The sequence below is a fragment of the Embiotoca jacksoni genome, unplaced genomic scaffold, assembly GCF_022577435.1.
Source record: "Embiotoca jacksoni isolate LCO1_2020_lvr unplaced genomic scaffold, fEmbJac1.0.p SCAF_123, whole genome shotgun sequence".
NCBI lineage: Eukaryota > Metazoa > Chordata > Actinopteri > Embiotocidae > Embiotoca > Embiotoca jacksoni.
This window is the reverse complement of record NW_027185256.1, coordinates 155,139-179,758: the sequence shown is the minus strand read 5'-3', so window position 1 is coordinate 179,758 and position 24,620 is coordinate 155,139. Positions and strand designations below refer to the sequence as shown.

Below are 24,620 nucleotides of genomic sequence, written 5' to 3'. Positions count from 1 at the left end.
TCCCCGCTGTCATGACATGTTTATTTTCTGAATGTTTCTTAACCAGATGAAGAATATTTGAAATACGGCCCCCCCCCCCCTCAAAATCAAAATATTACAGATGAAATAGAAATAAATTAAGTTTCACAGCCTCACAATTATATTTAACCTCCAGTCAGTTACTAAAAAAAAAAGTGTGCGAGAGAGATGTCCGCGGAGCCGCTGAGCTGCTGTTGTGCTATCGCATTTCTGCCGAGTCTTTTTCGCTTTTACTCGAACGTGACGTCACGACGGCAAACTCAATGGTTCCTCCGTTTTAGGGCGACGCGCGCCGGCGAGAAGAACAGTCAGTCGCCCCGGAGGTTCCAGAAATACGCTTCATCTTGTAACGCGAACCGCAAAAGTGAATAGCGTTTTACAAATGTGGTGTGGAAAATGCAAAAGAAAATGAAACGCTTTGGGAAGTTCGGAAACGGCCAAATAACCCTGCGTCGGCTAATGCGAGGCTTAAAGCGGCTTTCCCTCCTGAGCGGTGCCGCTGTGGGCCTTCGTATTAAAGAGAATTAAGACTGGATATGGTCATTATTCCTGCACTTACAGAAGTTGCCTTTTTATACCCACATAAAAAAAATTTAAAAAAAAAAATCCACCTGCATGCAGCTCCCATTTCCTCTCTCTCTCTCTCTCTCTCTCTCACACTTGTCATTGGATAACACCTCTCTTCCCCCCCCCCCCCCCCTCCTCTCCCTCCTCCCCCTCCCACCTCCCCACTCGATCCCAGGAGAGCGTCGAAACACGGTGTGGGATCCTATAAAGTGGTTTGTGTGCCGGGGGAGCTGCAGACCTCTCGCTGCCCTCTGTAAGAATAGCCCGTCCAACCCGGAGGGGGGGGGGGGGGGAGAGGGGGGGGGGGGGGGCTACTCCTGAGACAAGAGGCCAAAGCCAATTTATTTCATCCGTTCGCTGTCTCCGCTCTCCTCCGTCTGCTCGGTCACACCAGGTGGCACACAGCAGCTTCTCACATGACATGCAACTCGTCCTCGCCCGGGGGGGTGGGTGGTGGTGGTGGTGGGAGGGGTGGTGGTGTTCATGCAGGGTGTCAGAGCAGAGTGTGTGTGTGTGTGTGTGTGTGTGTGTGTGTGTGCGCAAGTGTGCATATTCATCTGGGTGCATGCATGCATACACCCAACTGGCAACACTTGGTAATGGTGTTACTCCCTTTGACAAGTCCATTAAAGAGGTGTTTTCTGTCCCGTCCCGTCCCCCCCCCCGCCTCTCGCTCGTCCTCGTCCTCCTCCTCCAGCGGCAGAATGTCCTCTCGCTGAGCAGCGTCTGACAAACAGTCGAAACCGGAGTTCAATTTCCAAAACCCGCTGCCTTGGATTCCATCCGCTGCTTGGGACAATCGGTCCCTTCGGTTTGCCTTCTTTCCTCCACCAAACTACGTCACCCGGGGGGTTTTCTTGCGGTGAAATTATTGCCAAAACATCACGAAGAGCGTCTAAAAGATTCACGGTGTTCTTCGTGTATTTAAAACATTAGTTCATTGAAGGTTTTGTCATTTTAATTTTTTTTGTTTTTTTTTGTTTTAGCAAGTAGACCTAAATTTCATCAGAGCACCCCTTGAAATAATAATGATCATTATTACCAATTATTATTATTATTATTATCATTTTTAGAGAAGTGCGAGTTACTAAGATGGTCATTACATTAAAACTGAAGTTATCATGTCTGCTGTTTAAAAGGCCTATAAAAAGGCCTACACACACACACACATACACACACATACACATAGCTTCCAGCAGGTGGCGGTGTGCACCGTTAGTGTCGGTAGTCCGCCAGTAACCAAGGAAGAAGAGATGGAGAAGAAAACACGGGTATGTTTAAACGTTAGTAGATGATAGTCGTGGAAAAATAACAATTAAAACGGGAACATTCAAGTAAACAAATTGAGAAAGAAAAAAAAATGCAGGAAATATAGCAACAGACATTTTTTTGGCCTTTCAATTCTATCCATTGACTTCAGTGAGTTTAGGTCGTTGGCAAAGTTAAGAGATGAATGACGTCATCGCCCACATCAACTCACTATTAAGTTACAGTAAGATATGGATCAATTTAAGTATTAGTTCTGATTTTTCTTGGAATATTTGCCCCCCCCCTGTGTTTATTTAATGGCGGCTGGCAGGCAGCTTTCAGGCGCATTACCGCCACCTTCTGATGGGAGTGATGCATTACAAGCAGGCGGCAGTAAAAAAAAAAAGAAAAAAAAAGGGGTAAGAAATAAGGAAGAACGAAAGTCGCATGCACTAATCGATTTTGAAGATTCAAATCTGTAGTTCACACGTCACTTTTTTGCTAACCGTTCCCACTCTTGCCTTCTGTCTCACTTATCGAGGTGGGCAAACTTTTTAAATAAGAGAGTTTTCAAAAAGCAATCGACAAAAAAAAAAAAAAAAAATCCTTTTCAATCTGCCTTTGAGGAAACTGACCGTCCACCTGGTGCGACCGGCTTCTTCTCACCGCTCACGTGAAGTTGGGAGTGAAAAGGACGACTCGGTTCCCTTCATTCGTACCGAAGAGGCGTTGAAGATAACTGGATTTCTGTCACCCTCTGCTCTCTCCTGTCTAAAAATAGCTGGCCAATAAAAAAAAAGAAAATACCCCAAAATACGTATAGATAATCAGAAAAAAATACTTTATTCTTCCGTTGTTCCCCGTGAATAATCATGCAAACCCCCCCTCCCCCCTGCTGATACGGTATTCGGCACTGACTAAATCCTGAGTCATCATCCGGGAGGCTGCGTCTGTCTGCAGAGGCCTGCACAGTCATCGTCTGGGCAGCGATTGGCCAAAACGGGACCGCGTCTTCTTGGAAACGTTGCCCAACCAAAAGCCGCGACACTCCCCGCCGCGCTCGTCCGTGTCTTTTGTGATCGTTACTCCTTCAGATAAGCCGACGCCTTCGGAGTGAGTCAGTGAATTTGATTTCACAGCTGGTAGGGCAGAAGAGGAGAGAGTGGGAGAGGGAGGGATGGGATGGGAGGGAGGGATGGGAGGGGAGGCGAGGAGTGGCTTTTTCTTCCTGCGCTGTCCTCTCCGTGTTCCCTTTGTCCCCACGCTCTCTTGTCCCCCCCCCCCCGTCTACCTCGTCTTACTTTCCCCCCCTCATCCTTCTCTGGTCTCATCCACAGCTTCCTTGGGTGGCCCCCCCCCGCCCCCCCCTCAGCGCCCTCCTGTCTCACAGCAATCAAAACACCGAGGGCTCACTCTCCCACGACTTTTCTGTTTCTCACTGATTTCATGCTCCTGCAGCCTTCTCCGCCAGATCTCCAGATAAGTACATATTATTTTAATAATTTGAGTTGAGATCCGATAATTATATCGGTGCGCGTGCGTGCGGGCGTGTTTCTTTTTGTTGTGAAAATAGGGTGCGTGTCATACGATAACTCGACTCGAGGATGACATCATAGACCAACTGAGGACCTTTTCTCCCAGGAAGTGAAGTAAAGAGCTCCACAGCGCTTCCCGATGGTTGCATAGTGACATTACAGCATTCATTTTACAGTAGACTCCCATAATCAGCGCTGGATGAACAAAACGCGTTCTTTACGACAGTAAAAAGTCGCAATACGACAGTGCCGATAGTTACGTTTCATTATATGCCGCTGCTTTTAAGTTTAATATCTAAATCTGAGCTATTTCATATATTGCTGGCCCTTAAATCTGTTACAATCCATTATATTTTACTGACTGATCATCCCATTTGTACGCGAGTATCAGCGGGATAGATGTGTCTCACGATGTCGCCGATTTTAAAAATGCGAAAGCATGAAGAATCACTTTGGACCGCGCATCTGAACACAAAGGACGGAGGCCCGCCAAGCCCTCCTTTTTCCCTCGCTCGAAAATCTGTTCAGCCTCCCAGCGTCTGAAGGGTCTCGCGGGACGTCCCCTCCCCGCGGCGGGTTCGGGGGGAAAACCGGTGTTCAAAGCAGCCCTGCCTCCGCCCAGATTAGCCTCGTGCGCGGCAAGCTTTTACCTCCATGAAAGAGGGTGCCACTCAGGACTCGGCGGGGAGCCGCGGCCGATCGATGTCCGTGGCGGTCCAGATTTGGGCGGGCGGGGCGTCCGTCGGGACGACGGTACGCTTTCTGGTTGTTGGTTATCGGTCGCGCATCGAGTCGACGTGTTCACGTCTCGCGTGGTCGAGCTCGGAAACGATCAGTCCGTCACTGGGATCGTGTCGTGGCGATAAAACTTTAACCGGATTAAGTTTTTGCATTTGATCTGAAGCAATTTTATTTGAATAACCGACGGTTCGTAAATATTTGTTCGTACTGGCAGGAATAGTCGTCCATACTATTTCCCAACCCACATGCAGCATGAAAGACGCTCGGATCGCCGTGGTGACTTCACTATGTAGAAGACAGCTTGGACCTCTGGAGAACAGAGCTGCTATTAATACTACAGCAAATCAGTAACTGGTTCACATTTAACATTACTGACCCCAGTTATTGCTTTAAATACAACTATATTTTAATTATGAAGCCACTTCATCAGGCTTTAGCTGTATCTTTTGATCTAAAGTGTTTTGCTGCTAATCCAAAAGAATTTTTATAATATTTGACATAATATTTTCCGTGGCTGTAAGATTGCGCCTTTCATTTTGTGCCTAATTAACGCAACTATGAAGTCAAGTTGTTACACCTTTAAAGTGAGCATTTGAATATGCATTACTTTATTTGAATAACCTTTTATATGTATATTTATTTGGTACTGGCAGGATTAGTCTTTTAAACTATTTCACATTCACAGCATGACGGATACTAACGTCGCCATAGTGACTCCCCTATGAAAGAAGGCAGCTTGGATCCTCCAGACTTACTATTAGTACTCTTCCAGCACGTCGTGAGCAGTAACTGGTTCACATGTAACATCGCTGACTTTAATCATGCAGCATCAGGCTGCAGCTTTATCTCTTTTTTTTTTTTTTGACCTGAAGGGTTTTGCACCCCCCCCCCCCCCCCCAATACAAAAGAGTTTCTAAAACATTTTACATAATACTGTCAGTGGCTGACATTTGTGCAACTCTGATTTAAAATGTAGGCACACGTTGCCCTCTTGTGGTCAGAGAGGATCATTGCAGACCAACTCGTATTCTTCCCCACCCTCCACCCACCCTCCACCCACCCTCCTGACTGAAAGGATTTTCCCCTCTTGAATGAATTGCATTGTTTGCTATATTTCTACAGGCCCATCACGGGGTGAATTTCCCCGGGGTGATCTGAAGATAGATCTCAAGGTTCGGCACATGACGGCAGAACTCTGTGAGGTCACCGCCGCAGCGGAGGCCGAAATGTTGCAAGCGCCATTATGATCTTACGACGCTCATAAAAAGTCATCGACCAGAGGCGATCTTTGTGCTCCATCGTGATGACATAACGGGCAGCGTGACATGCAGGTGTAAAGTCTGATTCATTCATATTTAATGCAATGCATTTAATAACACCGACATTAGACTTGAGTGACACGTGAAAGTTTGTTTTATGATTTATTTGTTTATTTAAAAGATTGTACAGCAGAACCACTGGGTGCAAATTGTACGTATTTCAGGGCTTTTTAAAAACGCGTATCAACATCTAATATGTTTCATGTTGCGAGGGATCATTACTTTTGCTGCTTCAGTCTGTGACTGCTGGTGTTTTGAGGCAGTTAACGATGCGTGGAAGTCAAGTTTCTGTGATTGAGACATGTTTCATGGATTTATTCACCCAAATTACAGGAAACAGCGTCTCACTGACTTGTAGTTATATCCAAACATGATCGTTTCAGACCACATTTCCCTCATTTTCATCTTTCGAAATCAGAATTTAATGGACTTTTGTTGGTGTTGCTCACAACATTTAAAATGACATAAAAACAAAAACAAAAATTCAGCAGTGACGTCTGTTCTGGGTGGGAAGTTGAATTTGATTTGTAATGACATTCTTCAATGCAGGAAAAAAAATTCAAAGGAAATTCCAGTCACCCTTATTGTATTCGGGTGCTAATAGAGTCAGATGAATATCTCAAAACCAAATAAAATTGTTTGAAAGGCCACATGTCAGTAGAGGGAAGTGAGAAAATATACTTATACTCCGGGTGAAAAGTCCCTTTTTAAATAGTCTTTGGTTGTCATGGTGATGCCTCCCCCCCCCCTCCCCACACACACACACACACACTCCAACTATTTGTATTTACTTGACTTCCCGGCTCCACATACTAGAATCAGCTGTTTGTTTTCCCAAGTATATAAAGAGGATGGTTCACAGATTAGTTTGATCTTGTTTTCCTTCTTTTATTTTGAAAAGACAAACTCAACTCAATTCAATACAGCTGTAGTTTCACAATGTTTCTGTAAACTATTAAAATGACAACCTTGTGATGTATGTGTCATCAAGCGTCTTTAGGATACGCTCGACTCGGCCATGTCCCATCATTAGAAAAACAAACATCCGTATTGTGTCATCTATACAAAAGTAACATCTGAAGTCAAGTATCCAGGTCACTGCTTCTTGAAAATCCTCTTCGCATCCACCCCTTCGTAGTTGTAACTCTGCAGGGGAGAGACAGAAGGGCGGGACCGGTTCGCGGAGACTTTTATTTACACAAATCTGCAGTGATTAACATTTTTTTTTGCATTGATGAGAGACATCTGGACCTACTGACCTGCACGAGCTCTCCGCCCACCACGGCCCTCGTGGTGGTCAGGACCTTGCCGTTGTCCTTCCTGTTGAATTTGCCTTTCAGCACGTCACCCTCCATCTCCCACGAGCCCTGGGCGCAAAAAAAAACAAAAAAAAACAATACAGCTGGTCTGAAGCACATTTGTGTACATTTGCCGTACGCGCTCCAGCTCTGCGAGTAATTATTCTCTGGAGTTGTTCCATCGCTTTCAGCTGCAGCTTCAGTTGGCCACGGTGTCCACTTTTCCTACGAACGGTGAACCCGTCAATCTTTCCCCTCACGCAAACTATTTACGAAAGGAGCGCCCGAACCGACTTCTGCTGCTTCAGAAACGCGGTGAGTCACTTCGAGGCACTCACGGAGACTTCAGTGCCGTCAGCCAGGCTGTAGTCGAACTGGACTCCCAGGGTGAAGTTGATGTCTGTGGTGCGGAAGGTGCTGGACTCTTTGATGAGGAACTTGTCTCCGGTCTGCTCGAAGGTGACCTTCAGGTGGTCGTGCTCGGCCAGCTTGCGTTTCACCACGTTGATCTCTTTTGTAAACAACAAAAACAACAGAAACGTGTTGCAGGATTTTTCTTTTTTTTAAAAAAATTTTTTTTGTGCATTTATTGGATGATATTAAAACACTCGACTACAAAGTAAATTTGCAATTGATCTAAAAGTCTCCCGAGTATTACACCGGGACCAAAGAAGAATGCTGCTGCTGCAGCTGAATTAAACCTCCCCGTCAAACTGTGTGTAAACGCCTTGACATGGCGGTGCCCTCCATAAACTAGCTGATAAGGCCAGAGCATTGGAAAAGAAAACACGGCGTGACTCGAGTCACCCATTAACGGAGGGACTCGCGTGCTCTCTCTCACACTCACCCATCTTCTCCATGAACTTGTCATAGTTGTCGTTGCGGTCGACCTTCCAGGTTCCGTTAAACGTCATGGCTCGTCGGGTCGGAGGCGGCTGCCGGTGAAGCTCTCTGGCAAAGAACGTGAGATCGTCGAATGCCCACCGGCCTCCTGCATTTATATGCACCCCTGCCCCGTCACTATCACCCTACCCCCCCCCCCCTCCTCCTTGAGTTTGAAAGATGTTATTCTTTATCTCGCTGATTATCTGTCTGCTGATGTGGACATTTGAAGAGTGTGCCAAGCGTAGGGCGATTGCCGCACGACCTCGAGAATACGCTGATAAATAACCACGGGTCTGCGACTCCCCTTTGGGGAACCCGGCCCGGTCGGGCACTGTCGCGCCGTCCTGTGGGAAGAAGGAAAAAAGGAAAAAGCATGATGTGTTTGTACGGTTGCCCAATGGCAGGACACTCAACGGAGACCCTTTCTGTTGCTCAATCTTTCCTTTGTCACCCTGCGTTGTGCCTTGGCATGAAAATGTCTTTCTGCTCGACAGTGACAACCTCAGCTGGTATTCTTAGTGTAATAGTGGACCCAAAGGGGAAGAAAGAAAAAAAAAAAAAATACTTTTCTACCGAGAGCTTTCATTTAATCGAGTTGGAAGAGCAGTACCAGCGTGTCTGCAAAAGTTTCAGCACAGTAATTCATGTCAAATCTGTGCCCCCCCTTTTTTTTTTTCCATCACATTTTAGTGACAGTTCCAGACATGTCTGTGAAAATCACTTAGCAGACTGCTCTGCGTGTGTGTGTGCGTGTGTGTGTGTGTGTGTGTGTGTGTGTGTGTGTGTGTGTGTGTGTGTGTGTGTGTGTGTGTGTGTGTGTGTGCGAGATCCGCCTGCACGAATCTTGTCGGTGTTTTCCTGCCTCTCCATCTCCCGCCAGCAGAGCGGCTGCAGGGTCGTTCAGTTGACTCCGTCCATCCGGTCTTCCCGACTCATCGATCCTCATTTCAGACTCCAGATTTGTCCAAAACCAGAACCTGCGGCCAGAGACTTCACCAGTCGGGACTTTCCACGTTGACTTCGTTGCGCCTCGTTCGAAATCCACTCGGGATGGAAGCTGCAGGAGGAACGACGGCAGTCAGTGAAACGTGGCGTGACGGATGTTGTTGTTTATAAAAAAAGATGGTTGGAGGATGAATCTGCGTGGGGGGGGGGGGGGGAGCTTCAGATCTGGGTTCAATTTATCTGATTAATGAGCCTCCTGTGTTCACCAACACCGACGGAAAATACAAGTTGTGATGTTGTCAGCGGCCCCGCAGCACGGATGGTAAACACAATATTTCAAATAAGAAGGGGAATGCAACTGATAAATGTTAAATGTTAAAAAAAAAAGAGATCTTTAAATCCCCTGTTTTAAGTTTCCTACTGAATGGTTGGTTGGTTGGTTGGTTGGTTGGTTGGTTGGTAGGTTGGTTGGTTGGTAGGTAGGTACTTTATTAAACCCCACGGGGAAATTGTTTTCGCCACGACAGCATTTATCGATACAGGAAAGCAATAAAATAACAGTAAAAAAATATAAATATAATATCAAATTAACACAACAGCTATAAACCGGGGTTGCTCGCGGTTTATCACTCTGAGGTTAAATGTCACTTTTAAGGTAACGAGAGCGTTGTGATTTATCCCGTTGATCCCTTTTACAGCTGTCATTAAAAGACAGCTCGTACTTTGCCTCTTTATCGGGCTCTCCTGATAAAAGTACGTTCCGCAGGATGAAGTCGTGAAGTCCCGTCCGACGTGGCGAACGATGAGACGTAATAATAGTTTTATCTGCCGGCTTTTATTGCCCCGCCATCTCCCTCATGTTGTTTATGATCGGTGTGTCGCCGACGCGGCCCGGGGAGAAATCTCTCGCTGCGTCTTGAGGGCTTGATTTTACAATTTGTTTCCACCCACTGATCTAACTCGCGAATGACTCCCTTTTCAAACGTGTAATTAGGGCTGCGAGGGTTTCCCCTATATTTCTGCGCCCCCGCTGGCCTCGATTACTCTTATTATTCTTAACACCCTAAAATCAAAATGCAGTTAGGATGGTCATACGAGCCTGACGTTTACAGACACTTCAATCCTCGGTAGATGCGGCCGAAAGTGTTGATCTTTTATTTCTTATTTACAGTCTGTGATCTTTTATAATAATATAGGTTCCTGTGCTGGTGGTCGGATGTTCGGTTTGTTTACTCGGTGTAATTTAAATAACTTGAGCAGAACTGAAACAATTTGTTTTCTCATCCGTTAGTCTAATAGTTTGCAATTTGTTGATCATCAGAACATAAATCACTGATATAATCCTAAAATATTCACCTCTGTGAAAATGGTTTCAGGGTTTATGTCAGTGTCTATTACACTGAATATTCATGACCAATTAAGCAGCAATCAAAGTGATTATTTATTGGGAGTTTAAAATTGAAGAACTTTGTGTAATCTGCTTCTTTAGGCACGCGAGGATTTGATTTGACGTGCTAGTGTCTTTACATTTTGATTTAAACGTTGCCAAACTCTGATTGGTCCCTGAAAACATATGACATCATCCTCGTCCTGATTGTACAATCATTGTACAATTGTACAATTGTAATTATCTAATCAGGACAAGGATATCATATCTAAGACATACATATATATGTGTGTGTGTGTGTGTGTGTATATATATATATATATATATGTATGTATATGTATGTCTTAGATATGATGCACAATAGGCAAAAAATGTCAGTGATGCTGCTGTAATGAGAAACTTGAGAGACGTAGTGCTCCATCTAGTGGACACCTGGTGCAGCTGCAGCATGTGCATCACTGTCTGACAGCTGCTCATGTTCACGCTGCAAAATCTGCTCAGCAAACAGAGATTTAGGTTAAACCTTGAAGGAGTTTCACTTTTGGGAGCGATCCCTTTGGCTCAATTATCGTAAAAAAAAAAAAAGATCTGCATTATTCAGATGGAGATGTATATTTTTAAAGCAGTCCCATAAGAAGTACTTTATCTCTTAATTACACCAGGTAAATCTGAAATTTCAGTGAGCTTTGGTTGGTATTTCACAGAGAAATAAAGAAACCTACCACCGCCTGGAGTCCATAAACTGTTAAAAAAAAAAAAAAAAAAAATCACAATCACAATCCCAGCCTAAAAATATCACAGTGCCTCTGGAGAGTAAGTGAAAGTCAATATTATTGAGGCTCAACAACGAGGCAATATTTGAATTTCAAATGAGCCTCAGACAGCAGAGAAAGCTCGCACTCAAGTCACCCGGACGAGAACGTGCACGGATGATGAAGAAAGCGGGAGCGTGATGCGACGCTGACAAACAGCCGGAGACATTATGCTGAAAGAGAAACGGCGCGTCTGCGCGAGGGAAACGGGATAATTGATCCAAATTAGGAAAGAGTGACCCGAAGCACTTCGCGAGTGCCTGTGTCTGTACGGGTGAATGTGAGCGGTGTCAACGCGTCTTCTCGCATGAAGTCTCGCATGCATCCTGCATGTAAAAAAAACAACAACAAATCTCATGATTTATGCAGGTGAATAAAGTCTTTCTCTGAGGGTCCACACGTCTCCGCAAGTGCGCGAGTGACGTGATTTCAATTCGGCTGCAAATACCGCGAAAGCCCTTATTTTCTCTCACGTTCTGCGTCTTGAACTTCCCCTAGTCCGCGATACAAATTCTAGCCCTTGAATTAAACGTACGATAATGTAGATAAACCTTAAAAAAAAAAAAAAAAGAAGTGTAATCCTTAATTGTTGGCGCCACTCATGTTAACAGCTTCTCCCGTATCTCCCGCATTCAGCCGTTCGCCACCGCGCCGTATTTATTTTCCTACGTCGACGGTGCGTTCCAGCTCCAGCGAGGGATTACACGCCTGGCTTGACCTCCATCCCTCCGCTGGGACTCCTGCCGCCACCGCCCGCCGCCACCCACCGCAGGACCTCGCCCGCTCCGGGGGCTACCAGCATGGTTTTTGGGTGTGGGCTTCGCAAATGATCCGGGACCAGGCGCCACGCAAGTGCCGCCCCCCGGAGCGGACCCCCGGGACGTCTCTGGTAGGCCCCACATGCGGCGCGCCAAACGGAGGTGGACGGCAGAGCTGCAACCGCAGCTTGTTCAAACGGGCACGAACCGCCACGTCCAAAATGTCAGAAATACCGCGGTACGGCCGGGCCGCGCTGCAACCCAAAAAAAAAAAAAAAATCGCAATAAAGGAGAAAAGTGCACGGATTTTACATGTGCAGAAGCTCATGTGATCACATACCACGTGTGATTGTGCACATGTGAAACGTGTTGGTTTTGTTTTTTGGGAGGTGCCGTTTTGGTACGTTTTGGTGGTGTAGTGTGTGTCATACATGCGATCACTGGTGTCCCATGTGGAGAACGGAGGAATGTTTTTTTGTTTTTTTTTCCTGCAAGAGGGGCGCAGGAACGTATACAGTTAGGATTACGAAAAGATCACGTTTTGGATTAAAATAAGTAGTTTTACGTGAATGATGTACTGCATGTTTATATGCTATGTTATGTGTAAAGACATCCGTGTTGACTTTTGCTTCCTCACGGGCTCCAACGCGGGTTTCTCAGGTGAAAGTCACACGACCTTCCACGACCTCCTCCTTCAACCCTGGTCGTACCCCCGTGTGTACCTTTCACGCCCGAGCGAGGCCCTCTGGTGGACTGAGGGCTGTATTACACGCACCGCCGGTCCCTTCCTGAAAGCAGGCGGAAACTACAGTTGGAGACAATAAAAACGGGCTGCCGAGCCAGCGTGCGACTGTGCGGCCGACGGATCAGCAGGCTCATCCTGGTGAGAATAAAAATGTTCTCTCTGGAAGATCTTTTCAGATCACGTTTCTGTGTTTCATTGCGTACGAGTGGAAGTCCTCCCCTCCTCCCCCCCCCCCCCCCCCCCCCCCCCCTCTCCCGGCTCTCGTGTTGCTGAAGGGAACGTCAGCAGGTTGCCTAAAAATGTCGGGTTCAATTTGAACGTCAAAGTTTTGTGGAGAACCAACAATTTATTCATTTATAGCCGCGTTATATAAACGATGTAACAGGAAACGGACCGAATCCCTAGCAATCGGGGGGCGGCGGGGGTGGGGGTATGTGGTCATTACTGAGGATTGTCTGGATGTTTTGGGGGCTTCGCAGACAATCTCTCTGCATTAATTCTTGCAGAGGATTCCTGGAACATCGGCTAATTATCAGCGAGAGTTCAACGTGGACGAGAGTTCCAGGGCAGCAAAAATGAGATCTGGGATTATCATTTTCCAACATGAGCTTTACAGATAATTAAATACAGTGAATACCAGTGGTTATTGCACATCTCAGTGGGAGGGGACCAACTGACCTTATTATATAAGATGCACTGGTAAGTTTTGTAATTATCTCCAGTAATGAAGCTGTAAAGAATCTACAGGTCTCAGTATGAAGGCAGCAGCAAGGCTGTAAATGACATCTCCGCAACGCAGATGTGTTTTTGTACAGAAAGTTAAACCTTAGTTGCAGTTTAACTGCTAAATAAGTCTTTTTTTGTTTGTTTTTAGTAGACTGAGTCTTCACAGAAGGGATTTTTTTTTTGATGAGAATGGATACGAAAGATAATCTGTAACAAATTAATTCCAAAACTCTTGATTAAAAAGTTCGCACCATCAGTCTGACTGTATTTCTCCGCGCAAACGGTACTTTAAACTGCCAGAAGTTATATATTACAAGCAGAGAAGGTCCCCAGAGTTCAGCAGTAAATGTAAAACATGAAGCCATAATCCCCCGCACTCCTGCTTGATTGAAGAGATGTTAATTACAATCATCACATCTCCTTTGGTTGATTTTAATTTGCACTTGGCGCCTTTGACCCAATTTTGCTGTAATGAAGTTGGCATTTTCAGTAAAGTTCAGCAGAGGCAACTTTCAGCTTTTCCCCGTTTCAAGGTTGTGAATTTTGCCGTCATTTGTCGTGTCGCATGTTTAAAATGTCGCCGCCGCTTTTTTTCTGCTGCTCGGGACGACTTAACACCTTCCTCGCCCTCGGCGGATTGTCAACGTAGGAATGGCTCGATCCGACATATGGGCAAAACAAACAGAGGCTTGTTCGTGTGTGTGTGTGTGTGTGTGTGTGTGTGTGTGTGTGTGTGTGTGTGTGAGACCGTGGTGCAAACCTCCAACCCACGTCGTTTTAAATGCTCAATTGTCATCAATAGCCGCTCGTTTAGCAAATCCTCCTACAATTGCTCTTCCTCGGGGTGTAAGGTGACCGTCCCCCAGCATCATGTAAGGAATACTCTGTGACAAACTGTCTTCATTCTCACAGCTTCTTATAATGCTCTCGTAGCACTTCCCACCTAATCTTGACGTTTCCTCTCCGCTCCCCGGCCGCTGAGAGAGGACGAACTCTTAAGCTCTTAATTGCAGGTGGTGTGTGTGTGTGTGTGTGTGTGTGTGTGTGTGTGTGTGTGTGTGTGTGTGTGTGTGTGTGTGTGTGTATATTTGTGTGTACGCTTTTCCCAATCCGCCCTCCCCTCCAGCCCCTTTTGTTCGCGCCGCTGTGGGAGAAACAAAGGTTCCTTTTTTTTTTTTTAAACTCCCCGCCTTGACTCTCAGAAGTAGTGTGGGGATGAAAAAAAGGATTAAGTCAACATTTCTCATGACCTCTGAGGTCCGGGGGTTGACGGGGGAAGTCTGCACTGCGCTCACAATAGGCAACCCGGCAGAGGTGTGTGTTTGTGCGCGTTTGTGTGTGTGTGTGTTTTAAAATTTGCTAAAAGTGGCTGGAAATTTGTCATTTAAAAGAACCTTGCAAATTTAAATGTAAAATATCCCACAGATACCGCAAACCCGTCCGATATCATATTATCTTTCCGAATCTGTCGGTGCACTTAACGTTCAGTAATTTCCTCAAAACAGTAATCAAGTGCTGCTATCATTGTGAGTGGCGCCGCTCTGAAAGCTCTCTCCCGCTGAGACGGAGCGAGTCGTACTGCACGGAGCCGGCTGCTGCAGTCAGACTGTTGTTGTTCATTTGTTTCCCATTACAGAAGCTCCATTTTGGCTAATTAGTCTTGACAGTAACTTTTCCCTGCGGTGTTGATTATATCTAATTAATGACTGCAGGCAAGATGGAGGACCGGTGCCCTGAAGGGGCCGTTTTCATACATCGATGCGTAATTGAAGCGATTCTTTTTTTTTTTTTTTAAAGATAAAATTATTCTGCCGTTTTTTTTCTTTTTTTTTTTCTTAAAACTTTTAATCAGCGTTCTCTCAATAATCTGCAGTCATTCATGTATTATTATTAGCATCTCTCTGTTTTTTTTTTGCATTTTACAACGTCTGCAGAGGTCTTATTGATTTAATGCGATGCGGCGTCCCCGTAGACGAGTTGCACCTTTCGAGCAAAGCGCTGAACTCCCCAACTTCACTTGGAGCATGAATATGGAGCAGACCACGCGGGGGGGGGGGGGGGGGGGAGCAAACACAAGCAAACCAGAATAAATTGATAGAGTACAATTTTGTTGAAGAACAGAAACTTCTTTTGTGCGTTTTAGTTTCCTGTGACCCCCCCCCCCCCCCCCCCCCCGTCCCCCTCTGTCCTTTTTTTTTTTTTCTCCAGCGTTGCATCATACAATTATAATCTTTCCAGTGTAACTCATCCACAGCTGCCCGCCACATCCCGTCAGTCCAGTGAACACGGCGCGGAGAGCTTAAGGGGATTAGATCTGAGGGCGAATGTCTCGCGGGAAAGCACCGTGGCAAACTACGCATGTTGCGGGGTTGGCAGGTCGTGTGGACGATCTTGATTAACAGCGTGAAAATGCTCCTTATCTGCGATTACTTGAAACCTCCATGCGAACGCAGCAGCAAGCGCAGAGAGACAGAAAGGGGGGAGATTCGATGATTACGGCGGAAGAGGGATTTCGTCACGTATGTACAGCGTCTTTGCCTGCGAGTCGCGGCGACAGGTTTCTCAGTTCTGTGACTTAAGTGGTTGGAGATTTAGTGTGCAGCCAGATGTGCACGTGTAAAACTAAATTACAGCATGTACAAATGTTGCACTTTTTTTTTGTTTTTTTTGTTTTGCCAAATGAATCTTAAAAACAAGTCTATTTCAAGCATTCGCACACACCCGCAGACACATTTTCCTCACTTTAGAGGATGTTACACTTGTCCTAATACTTGCCCTTAACCTGATCTCTGACCTGAACCAAAATATAACTGACAAATATTTTCCAAGCAGGCAGAGATTTATAACCTAAATTTGGAGAACTGCTTTCTCTTTGTCAATGTGAGTCATAACCCAGAGCGTGGAACAGTATTTCCAGCAGCCCTTTGACTTTAATATGACACGCAGTGTGTAATGACTGCATGGTTGGGGAGCGACAATGGGGGTCCCCGGTGAGCGTTGCAGGGGCCGGTGTCTCCGAGCCGCTGATGTTTATCTGCCGAGTCTGATCGCGGACTCTCCGGCTTCCATCACCACCCGCTTTGCAGAAATCCAAATAATTACCTGCGTGCTAATGTGGGTGGCGGTCCTTATCTGCAGCCGATCGAGCCACGATGGACTTGCCGCCATTGCTCATTTCTTTCCAGCGTGATAAAGGGAAAGAAGGGGAGGCTTAATTATTGGGTCACTTTTTGCTTCTGAGAGGAACTCAAAAGATTTCCAAATAACGGCGACGTTTACGTCGCATTCACGTCACCTAATAATGTTAGCAATGAAGCATGAGCTAAATATTGCGTGCATGTCAGCTAGTTGTTGGTTTTTTTTTTTTGCAGCTTTGTCACTGAAACTAGTTAATTTTCGCATTTGTCCTTCCTGATAATTCTGATTTAGTTTTTTATTTATTGATAAAAAAAAATAATAAAAAAAAGTACAATATATCGCAATAGTTGTCATTTGGAAATATAAAAAAAATATTTAGTGTCTCAGTTTTTGTTGATTAAAATGAACATTGTAGATTTGTAACTCTGAGCTCGTCGCCTTTACTTTGCTGCCGAGCTCACATCGGCCCGGCCCGTCCATGCAAACTACCTTAAACATTTCACTCAACGATCGTATGTAAAGAATATGTTCGATGGCCTCTGAGGGAGCTGCGTGCGCTCGGTTCGACCGGCCGACCGGAGACCAGCTCGGTTCGGGCAGATCTGGCCTCTCCGGCTCCAGAGGTATCTCTCCACCTGTTAAAATCCTACTCCTCCCACCGCTCTTAAGTGCACAGCGTGACGCACACGGAACTGGGCAGGACTCCCCCGGGGGTCCCAACAATGCCGACCGCTCCTCAAACACAGGGGGGGGGGGGACATTTGGGGATTACGACATTAGTTTTTCAGAGTCAATCACCTAGAAAATAGAGCCCCTGAATGGGAGCAATATACTGTCACTTAGGCAGGGAGGGCTGACCAAAGGGCACAGCCAGGTGGAAGGAACACGGGCATGCTGGGAGTTGAGTGTGAATTAAAACTTACCCACGGATATAAAAAAAAAAAAAAAAAAAAAAAAAAAATGCAGAACAACCTTTCTCATGTTTCCAGATCCCGTCACAATAGCTGTCGGGCTCGCATCAGTCACTTCATGCTCGGATATTCAGGGACAAATGGAGAGAAAAAAAACAAAAACTAGTGAGTAATTTGTCATTATTTTCATTTTGTGGCGGTGTCATTTCACCACATTTTGATTTAGAAAAAGTATAAGATTTATTTCACACACGTTTGCACAGCTATGCTTGTTAGGACACGGCATTGACTTCCATTCATTTTTGACAGCCTAACCCAAAGCTCAACTTTAACACCACCTCAGGAATGACATTTTGCCTCATTAGGACCGGGCTCTGGTCCACATGAGGACTACTGGTCTCGACAAGGTTCATGTTTATACCAGAAAAGGGCCCCAATGAGGCAGGAAACACACACACACACACACACACACACACACACACACACACACACACACACGCACACACACACACACACACACACACACACACACACACACACACACACACTCTAATAATGCTGATGAGTCTACTAACTCAATTACTCAGCCAAAGTTTTGCCTGCCATCATTATTCTCTCCCGGCTGTGAATTATTCATGAGGTTGGACTCTCCTGTGGAGCACGTGTCGCTTGCAAACTCAAAATTGCATTTGTGTACTTCACGCCAAGTCATGACATCGCGCATATTGAGATGGATGGCAATTATTGTTCGTCAGTGTTCAGCAGAATTTTTTTTCAGACAATGATTGAGTACCTAAAGATTTTAAAGTGACCTAAGCGGAGTAGCTGCTGTCGTTTCCAGCCGCAAAGCCCGAACCAGATTTAAATGTCAAATCTACGTTAATGCGGATTGTTAATTCAGACTAGTATTGTTTTATTGTTGTTATCACATGCCTCTATTGACACGCCTATACACTACTTCCATCGGGGAATGTTCTGGATTCTGACTCCCACACTTCACTGCAGTCCATTCAATAAACATTCATGTGCATGGCAGAATCTGATTACTTCAGGCGGTTTTCTCTTAAATCTTTGGAATTTCACAAGACACAGCATTTTCCATTTTTTTTTTACTTTAGTATCCAACCAATATACAGTGTGTTATTATAAATATAATATATATACAGTATATATAGAAAACACGTGTAAAAAGACCAGAACAACTTTTGCACTTTCATAGATTTAATGTTGTATATTGATGTCACAATTCTCTATTCAAACTTCAAATTTCTCAGTATTAAAATATTAAAGGATTCAATACAATCTATTCTCACTGCCGACCGCTCATTTGGTACTTATTATTATCTATTAGCAAATATGGACTATATGAGATTAAAATATGTATTGCAAGTAGCTTTAGACGTGTTCAGACCAATTGCCTCCCTCCGACATACATTTTGGTCACGATTGGCCAGTGACAATCATTATTGAAATAGTAGCACTATACTTTCGTTTCATGATTTAATCTCTTGCACGTTTATAGTTATTTACACATTTTGATTCGGTTGACCTTGTGTCGAGTTGTCTCCTTTGAGCCTCACCTTTCAAAGACACAATTTCCTTTCGGAGCCTTGTTTGCTGAAAGCGCCGTGAAAAGGTCGTTGTTTGAAGAATGTCCTCGCTGCCTTATTAACCTCAGTTTTGTTCCTGGTGGTTTCACTTGGACCGAAGAGCGATCATATTGCACACAGTCACGTAAATCCACCTGTGGATGGAGAACAAAAACCTCCTCTGTGGTCAGGAACACAATAGCTGTTTGTAGCTGTCAAAATCCAAACTGGATTTAAATGATACATAATAATGAATGCTTGAAGTAATAGAAGACTGTTGTGGTAAAATCAACAACTGGGTATGTACTATGTTTACTTATTTAGTTCTGCCATTTAAACCATTTTAAGTTCATTTAGTTATTTATTAGCAGCTTAGTTGTAAAATAATGCCAGCATATTTTTTTAAAAATTTTTTTTTAGCTTTTGGTTATGCACCGATTTTAAGTCTGCTAATATACTTAAAGTGTTCAATCAGCGCCAGCAGAAAATTTACAACGTTCGTAATATAAATCTCATCTAATAAACTTTAATTCAATCCTTGACAACATTCAGATGCAGCAGGAAACTTTTGGAAGGACATTTTTGAGATTCCATTTTAAATTGTAGGAAAAAAAAAAAAATCGAATAGATTTGCGGCGAGTGAGAACAAACGTGAAGCAGAGCAAATGTTGTGAAAGGAGAACGTGTGTTGAACACTTTCTAATGAAAGGTATCAGTCTGGATTTGAAAGATGGTCAGAAGAATAAACTGCGCTTAACGTGCTATTACCTAAATATTCACCTGTGTTTTTCCCAGTAGGAACCCTCTAGCAATCCCTCTGACAAAAATCACACTTTGATGTTGTCCCCTGTTGTTTTGGGCTTTTGTTGTCCACCTTTATTCTGTGGCGGGCAGGGCAGCGGGGGCTTCAGAAAGCGTTTTTCCAACCACTGTTTTCATGGTTTGAAGCTTTCGTCTCATTTGCTGGTCGGGGAAGCGCCGACGCTGCCGTCGAGTGGGGTGTTGCTTTGTTTGCGAGGGGCGGCCTCAGCTCGCTGAGGCACCTCGCTTGCTTTAAGGAAACCGGGCCGGCCTTAATGAGACAAACGTCCAGGCACTGATTTGACAAAATAGTCTTTGGAAGTAGATGTTGCAGCGCGAGCGGAGCACAGCCGGGGTAAAAAAAACAAAAAACAATTCTCCCATCGGGGAGCGGTCACCTCTTTTGGGGACTCTTGTCCAGCCTGCCTACCTGAGAGGATCAAAGACCATGTCTTTCTTTAACCAGATCTGAACAACCCCGATCCGCCGATGAAGACAGTGAGGTGTGGGTTGAAAGATCCAGAATTAAAGCCGGTATGAGGACCTCGAGTTCACAATTGTTTCGTTGCCAAACCATTACGTGAATTTTAAAAACTCAACCGCAAACCGCGAGGTCACGTTTTCGCAACTTCGTCTGTGCTCACTCTCCTGTTGAAAAAAAAAACAAAAAAAACTACTCAGCAGGTGATGAACTGCGGCCTTTCATTAAAAAAACAAAAAATAAATACAGGCCGCTATGAAGTTAATCACTTGTCAAAGAGCTCATTATTACAAGAGGGGGGGGGGGGGGCGGGCCTGACAATAAGCAGACAAAAGCGACACAGCGGAGGTGCTTTAGTTTCAGTGAGCCCCTCCAATGGTGCTGGGGTGACATCAGAGGCCGGCTAAGCTGTCCTTTGTATCCCCCCCCCGCCCCCCCCCCGAACACCTCGGCTCCGGGACCTTCCCCCTCGTTCTCACCAGCAGGTTGTTTTCTCGTCCTCTCATTAAGCCCTGATCCCAAAATTAGAAGCTCCTCCGAGCTACGTGACCGCGTCGCGACCCCGCGTCGACGAGAACACACGGGGATGTTTAGGTGATTACACCCCCGTCTTCCTAAAAAAAAAAAAAAAAAAAAGTGGGTTTATATTCTGTTAAAGGGTTTTGCCAAATGCATTTTAGAGGGAACACGATAGCTTCCTGGATTATTTTCACTGGCAACATCTTTTCTTCTATTTGCGCCGAGGTCATCCGGGAGGTGTTCGGGGCGGGTGGCTTAATGCTTGTGTGTTATGATCTTGCATTAATCTTAATGACCGTTGAGGTATGAATAAGAACCAGACTCTTGGGTTTGAATCCAGAAAAAAAGGAAATATGTGTTTCTGACGGAGAAAGTTGGGCTCAAGTGCAAAAACATTGAACAGTTAACAAAAAGGAGGCGCTGCAAGAGCAGACATTGTAGGGAAAACCAATTGGCAGATGTTTTATGGGTCAGTTGTTTCATTATTTGCAGATGATGCTTCATTATACTTTGGTCTTAATCTGAGTCTGAACCTTTTAACCTGTCAAATAAGTTTTACTTTCCATTCAAAAACAAAGTGAGTGAAGTAGAACTAAGTTCCTATTAGACAAATGTAACCGCTTTTGTTATTGCGACACAAAGCCCTGATACATACCAGGGGCTCGTTTAAACCAAAACTCTGGTGGCTGTTAAATACCTCACGGCTTAATCCTTCCTGTTCGACACTAAAGATCCTCTCCAACCTCATACCAACGGTGATTACACATTTGTGTTAAATAATGCGTCTGATTGTTGCATCTCGATGTATTTTGACAGATTAACAGCTTTGCTCACGAATTTGAATAAATAAAGCGAACGACTGACCTGCTAGACATTATGATCCACAAAACTGACTTTTTTTTATTTATTTATTTATTTTTTTAATTTTTATCAAAGCTTTCTACAATTTGTAAACAGTTTCATAACTTCAAATAAGGTGGAGTACTTTCTCACACCCTGTAAAGCTCCGCGAGGAAGATCTTAACCAAAATGTGAACGATAACAATGATAAGCTGTGTTTGCAATTCAGAGCGTCATGATCAGATAAATATCCCTTAAGCCTGTGAACTTATGGTTGCAGTTCTTCAAATGTAAGTCCCGCATTGATGTTGGGACTCTAGTTGTACAATTATACTTCTAAACTGATAAAAGATCCCATTTATCTTCAGTTTTGGAGATAGGACGGAGTAAGAGCTTCAAAAAAAAAAGTCCCCCGAAGATCCCCCATTTGGAGATGTTTTTGAAAATGGTGCTTTGTTCACACCTGTGGTCAGCACTTTATTTTGTATTCTTCCTTTATCAGAGTTGAATCTGCATGCAGCCAGCATTTTGCAGTCTATAGTTGTGAATAGACTGCAGTGTGCATTGTTATCTGTTCCTCTGTCTCTGTACCTGACTGGCTCTGGTTCTCCAGTTTCTTTGAACCATGACCAGGTGCCAGTCCATGTCCATGCATGTTGCTATGGTTTTATTGCCAAATACACTAAACGTGAAGGAAACAATCAGGCTTCAACTCTTCAAGGCTTAACTTGATGTCTTGTTATATATGTATGTAAAATAACACAAAAGTATTTCTGGTTAATTTACAGAGGTTTCTTTAGAAGGGTTTATGGATTAGTTTGGTCATTTTTTTTATTTTTTATTTTTAAATGTATTGTTACTAACAAAGTAATTCTCCACTGATCTTATACATGACTGAGAAAATGAACTTATCAGAGTGCAACGAGAACTTAAACGGCAGACACTTTTTATGTTTTACAATCCAGCCAAGAAATGTCATTATAAAGAAGTAGAAGTGTAAAGTTTGAAACACCCTGAGGAAATCCTGCTGGAAAAAAAGATTTTGTAATATCTTTTTTTAAATGTAATTCCCCAACATGAAATGCTGTTTTAAATCCTTCCCCACTGAAGCCCACTGAAATGAGTCCCAAAGTATTGGAATGAGCTAGTGTTATACACACACACATATTTGGCAATAAGTTCCTAACCCTGGTAATATAACAGCCAAAGTGGGGGATTATTTTTACAATTTAAGCACCCTAAAATTCACAGAAATAAACTCTAAGAACTTAACTTCTGTGTTTTTAGTAACAGCTGCAAGCAAATGTAATCATTTGGAAAAAGAAGCAGAAGAAGTTGTCAGCTTTGCAGTGTAGACTCGAGCTTCTGTTTCAAGTTATTAAACGTATTTGTTCACAATATAAAACGTATAAATCTTTTTAATATCGGGTCACATATACAAATAAAGCAAGTTCATTTCTACGAAGCTCATCTTGATTTATTAGGTCATCTCCAAAACGTGTTTGAATCTTTGTTGGCCACATCTGTGAGAAAAAAAACATTCCTCGAGTTTCTTTCTCGACTTGGATCGGAAGACTCTGGGAAATATTCCTTATTTTAGTTTATTGTTTTGGCTGTTATTCCACTTTTAAATAAATGTCATGTTCATGTTTGATAAGAAAACTGTCCAAAACAAATGCCGTTTTTAAGTCGAGGTGATATTTAGAATATAAAAACCCAAAACAAAACATTTATTCTCCAAGTTATAAAAAAAATAAAATGCTTTCAAATGTACTATACATGTTAATGCAAGTTCCAGTGGATTATGTGTTAAATCACACGGGAAAAGTGTGACATAAAATAATGCACAACAACAAGAGAGAGATAGAAATACAGAACATGAGATAAAAAAATAAATAAAACAGGTATTGTGATCTTTCCGTTCATCTGTAACGGATTCATCATGTCTCAGTGGTTTCCTTTGTGAGTAATGAATAGAGTTCATGTGACACAAAGTTTCAGGTATTCTGGGGTTGAAGACGGCAGTACAGGTTTGGTTGGTTGGTTTCAAAATCTGTGCAACGACGGTTAAAGCAAATCTTATTTTGCTGCTACTTGGAAATGCAGCACATATTTTAACTCTATACTCAGAATATCAGCTTTTTTTTGTTTTTTTTTGTGGAAGTTGGAATATAACTACGTGATAAAACATATACCGAACGCTGAATATAAACTCTCTGGTATGCACCCAAGCTTAACTTCTAAATGCCTCTGCTTCTCTGATGGTTTCATGTTTCCTGTAAGCTCTGTAGCAACTCACATCTGATCTGTTTGCAGATGCCAGTTGCTATCAGAGACAATGTTTAACAATTTCTAAGCTGTTATTGTCTGTTGCTGAAAGCCTGGAATATTTTCCCATAACACCCCGGCAGAGATGTGCAGCACTGATGTCTCCCCCTCTGCTCTGCGTTCATCTGATAGCACTCTCATGTTCTTCTTTATGCTTTACCGCCCCCTTTTCCTTGTTTGTAATTTTGTCCCCAACGGTCTCGTACTCTTTTAATGCGCTTTAATGCAATCTGGACATTTTTAAGATCGTTTCAGTGTGACCTGCAACACTTGAATCACTTATTATTATCTCAGATCTGTGGGAAGTGTGGGACAGCAGGAACAACGCCCCGTTAGCACTTTTATCTTTTGTACAGTTAAACTTACATATTAAGTATTTTTTTCTTTAAAGACGCTGTCGTCAATGTTTGTTTATTTTATAGTAGCAATGAATAAACTTCCCACTCGCTTTGGGTGATGAACCTCCACGAAGAATACGCCCCGGACTACGTCGTACTAATTCACCTCTGTGGAGAGTTTGGGCAAGTTTTAAGGCACATCTCCACGGATACCAACTGTAATCGTCTACTGCAGATGATACCCTCTCAAGAAGCCCTGAAATGTCTTCATCGATCATAGGATTGCAACTGCTGGTTGTCGAAGTGCACGCGTTCGACCCACCGAAGGAATGGCTAAAAAAAAACAAAGAGATGGAGGTTCGTAGCCCAGATCTGAATCCCATTGCAGTGTTGTTGGTGAAACGGTTTCTTGCAGAATTGGCAAGAACATCTGGAAACTGAAGGAATTCTGCTTGAAAAGATTTCGGCAAGCTCATGCCAGAGATTAGTGGGCAGGTATGCAAAATGCCGACAAGAAGTTATTTCTGGTAAAGGAAGCGACACTTGAACTTACTTTTTCCACTGAAGCATTTTGAGGCTACAGACATCTCTATTGAATAAATGATTGAAAAAAGATCTTTTTTTTTATTGTGTGTAATTGAAAGCACTGTTGCATGTAAAAAATAAAATAAAAAAATGGCCACAGAATGTA

At 43.8% G+C, this 24,620-nt stretch overlaps 1 protein-coding gene across 1 annotated transcript; it reads right to left on the bottom strand.

Moving 5' to 3' along the window:
- Nucleotides 1-6,187: 6,187 nt before the first annotated feature.
- LOC138195735 (fatty acid-binding protein, intestinal-like) lies at nt 6,188-7,703 on the bottom strand. Its single transcript, XM_069145361.1, has 4 exons — nt 7,574-7,703; nt 7,065-7,237; nt 6,688-6,795; nt 6,188-6,574 (listed from the first exon to the last, which is right to left on the bottom strand). The coding sequence occupies exons 1-4, from the start codon at nt 7,638-7,640 to the stop codon at nt 6,524-6,526; spliced, it is 399 nt and encodes a 132-aa protein (XP_069001462.1). The 5' UTR covers nt 7,641-7,703; the 3' UTR covers nt 6,188-6,523.
- Nucleotides 7,704-24,620: the final 16,917 nt, after the last annotated feature.

Bases quoted from the DNA above. Each gene is read 5' to 3' on its own strand.
- LOC138195735 (XM_069145361.1), bottom strand. From the start codon at position 7,640: ATGACGTTTAACGGAACCTGGAAGGTCGACCGCAACGACAACTATGAC. The intron at 6,796-7,064 runs GTGAGTGCCTCG...TTTTGCGCCCAG, and splicing joins CTGACGGCACTGAAGTCTCC to GGCTCGTGGGAGATGGAGGG. The intron at 6,575-6,687 runs GTCAGTAGGTCC...TCTCCCCTGCAG, and splicing joins TGGGCGGAGAGCTCGTGCAG to AGTTACAACTACGAAGGGGT.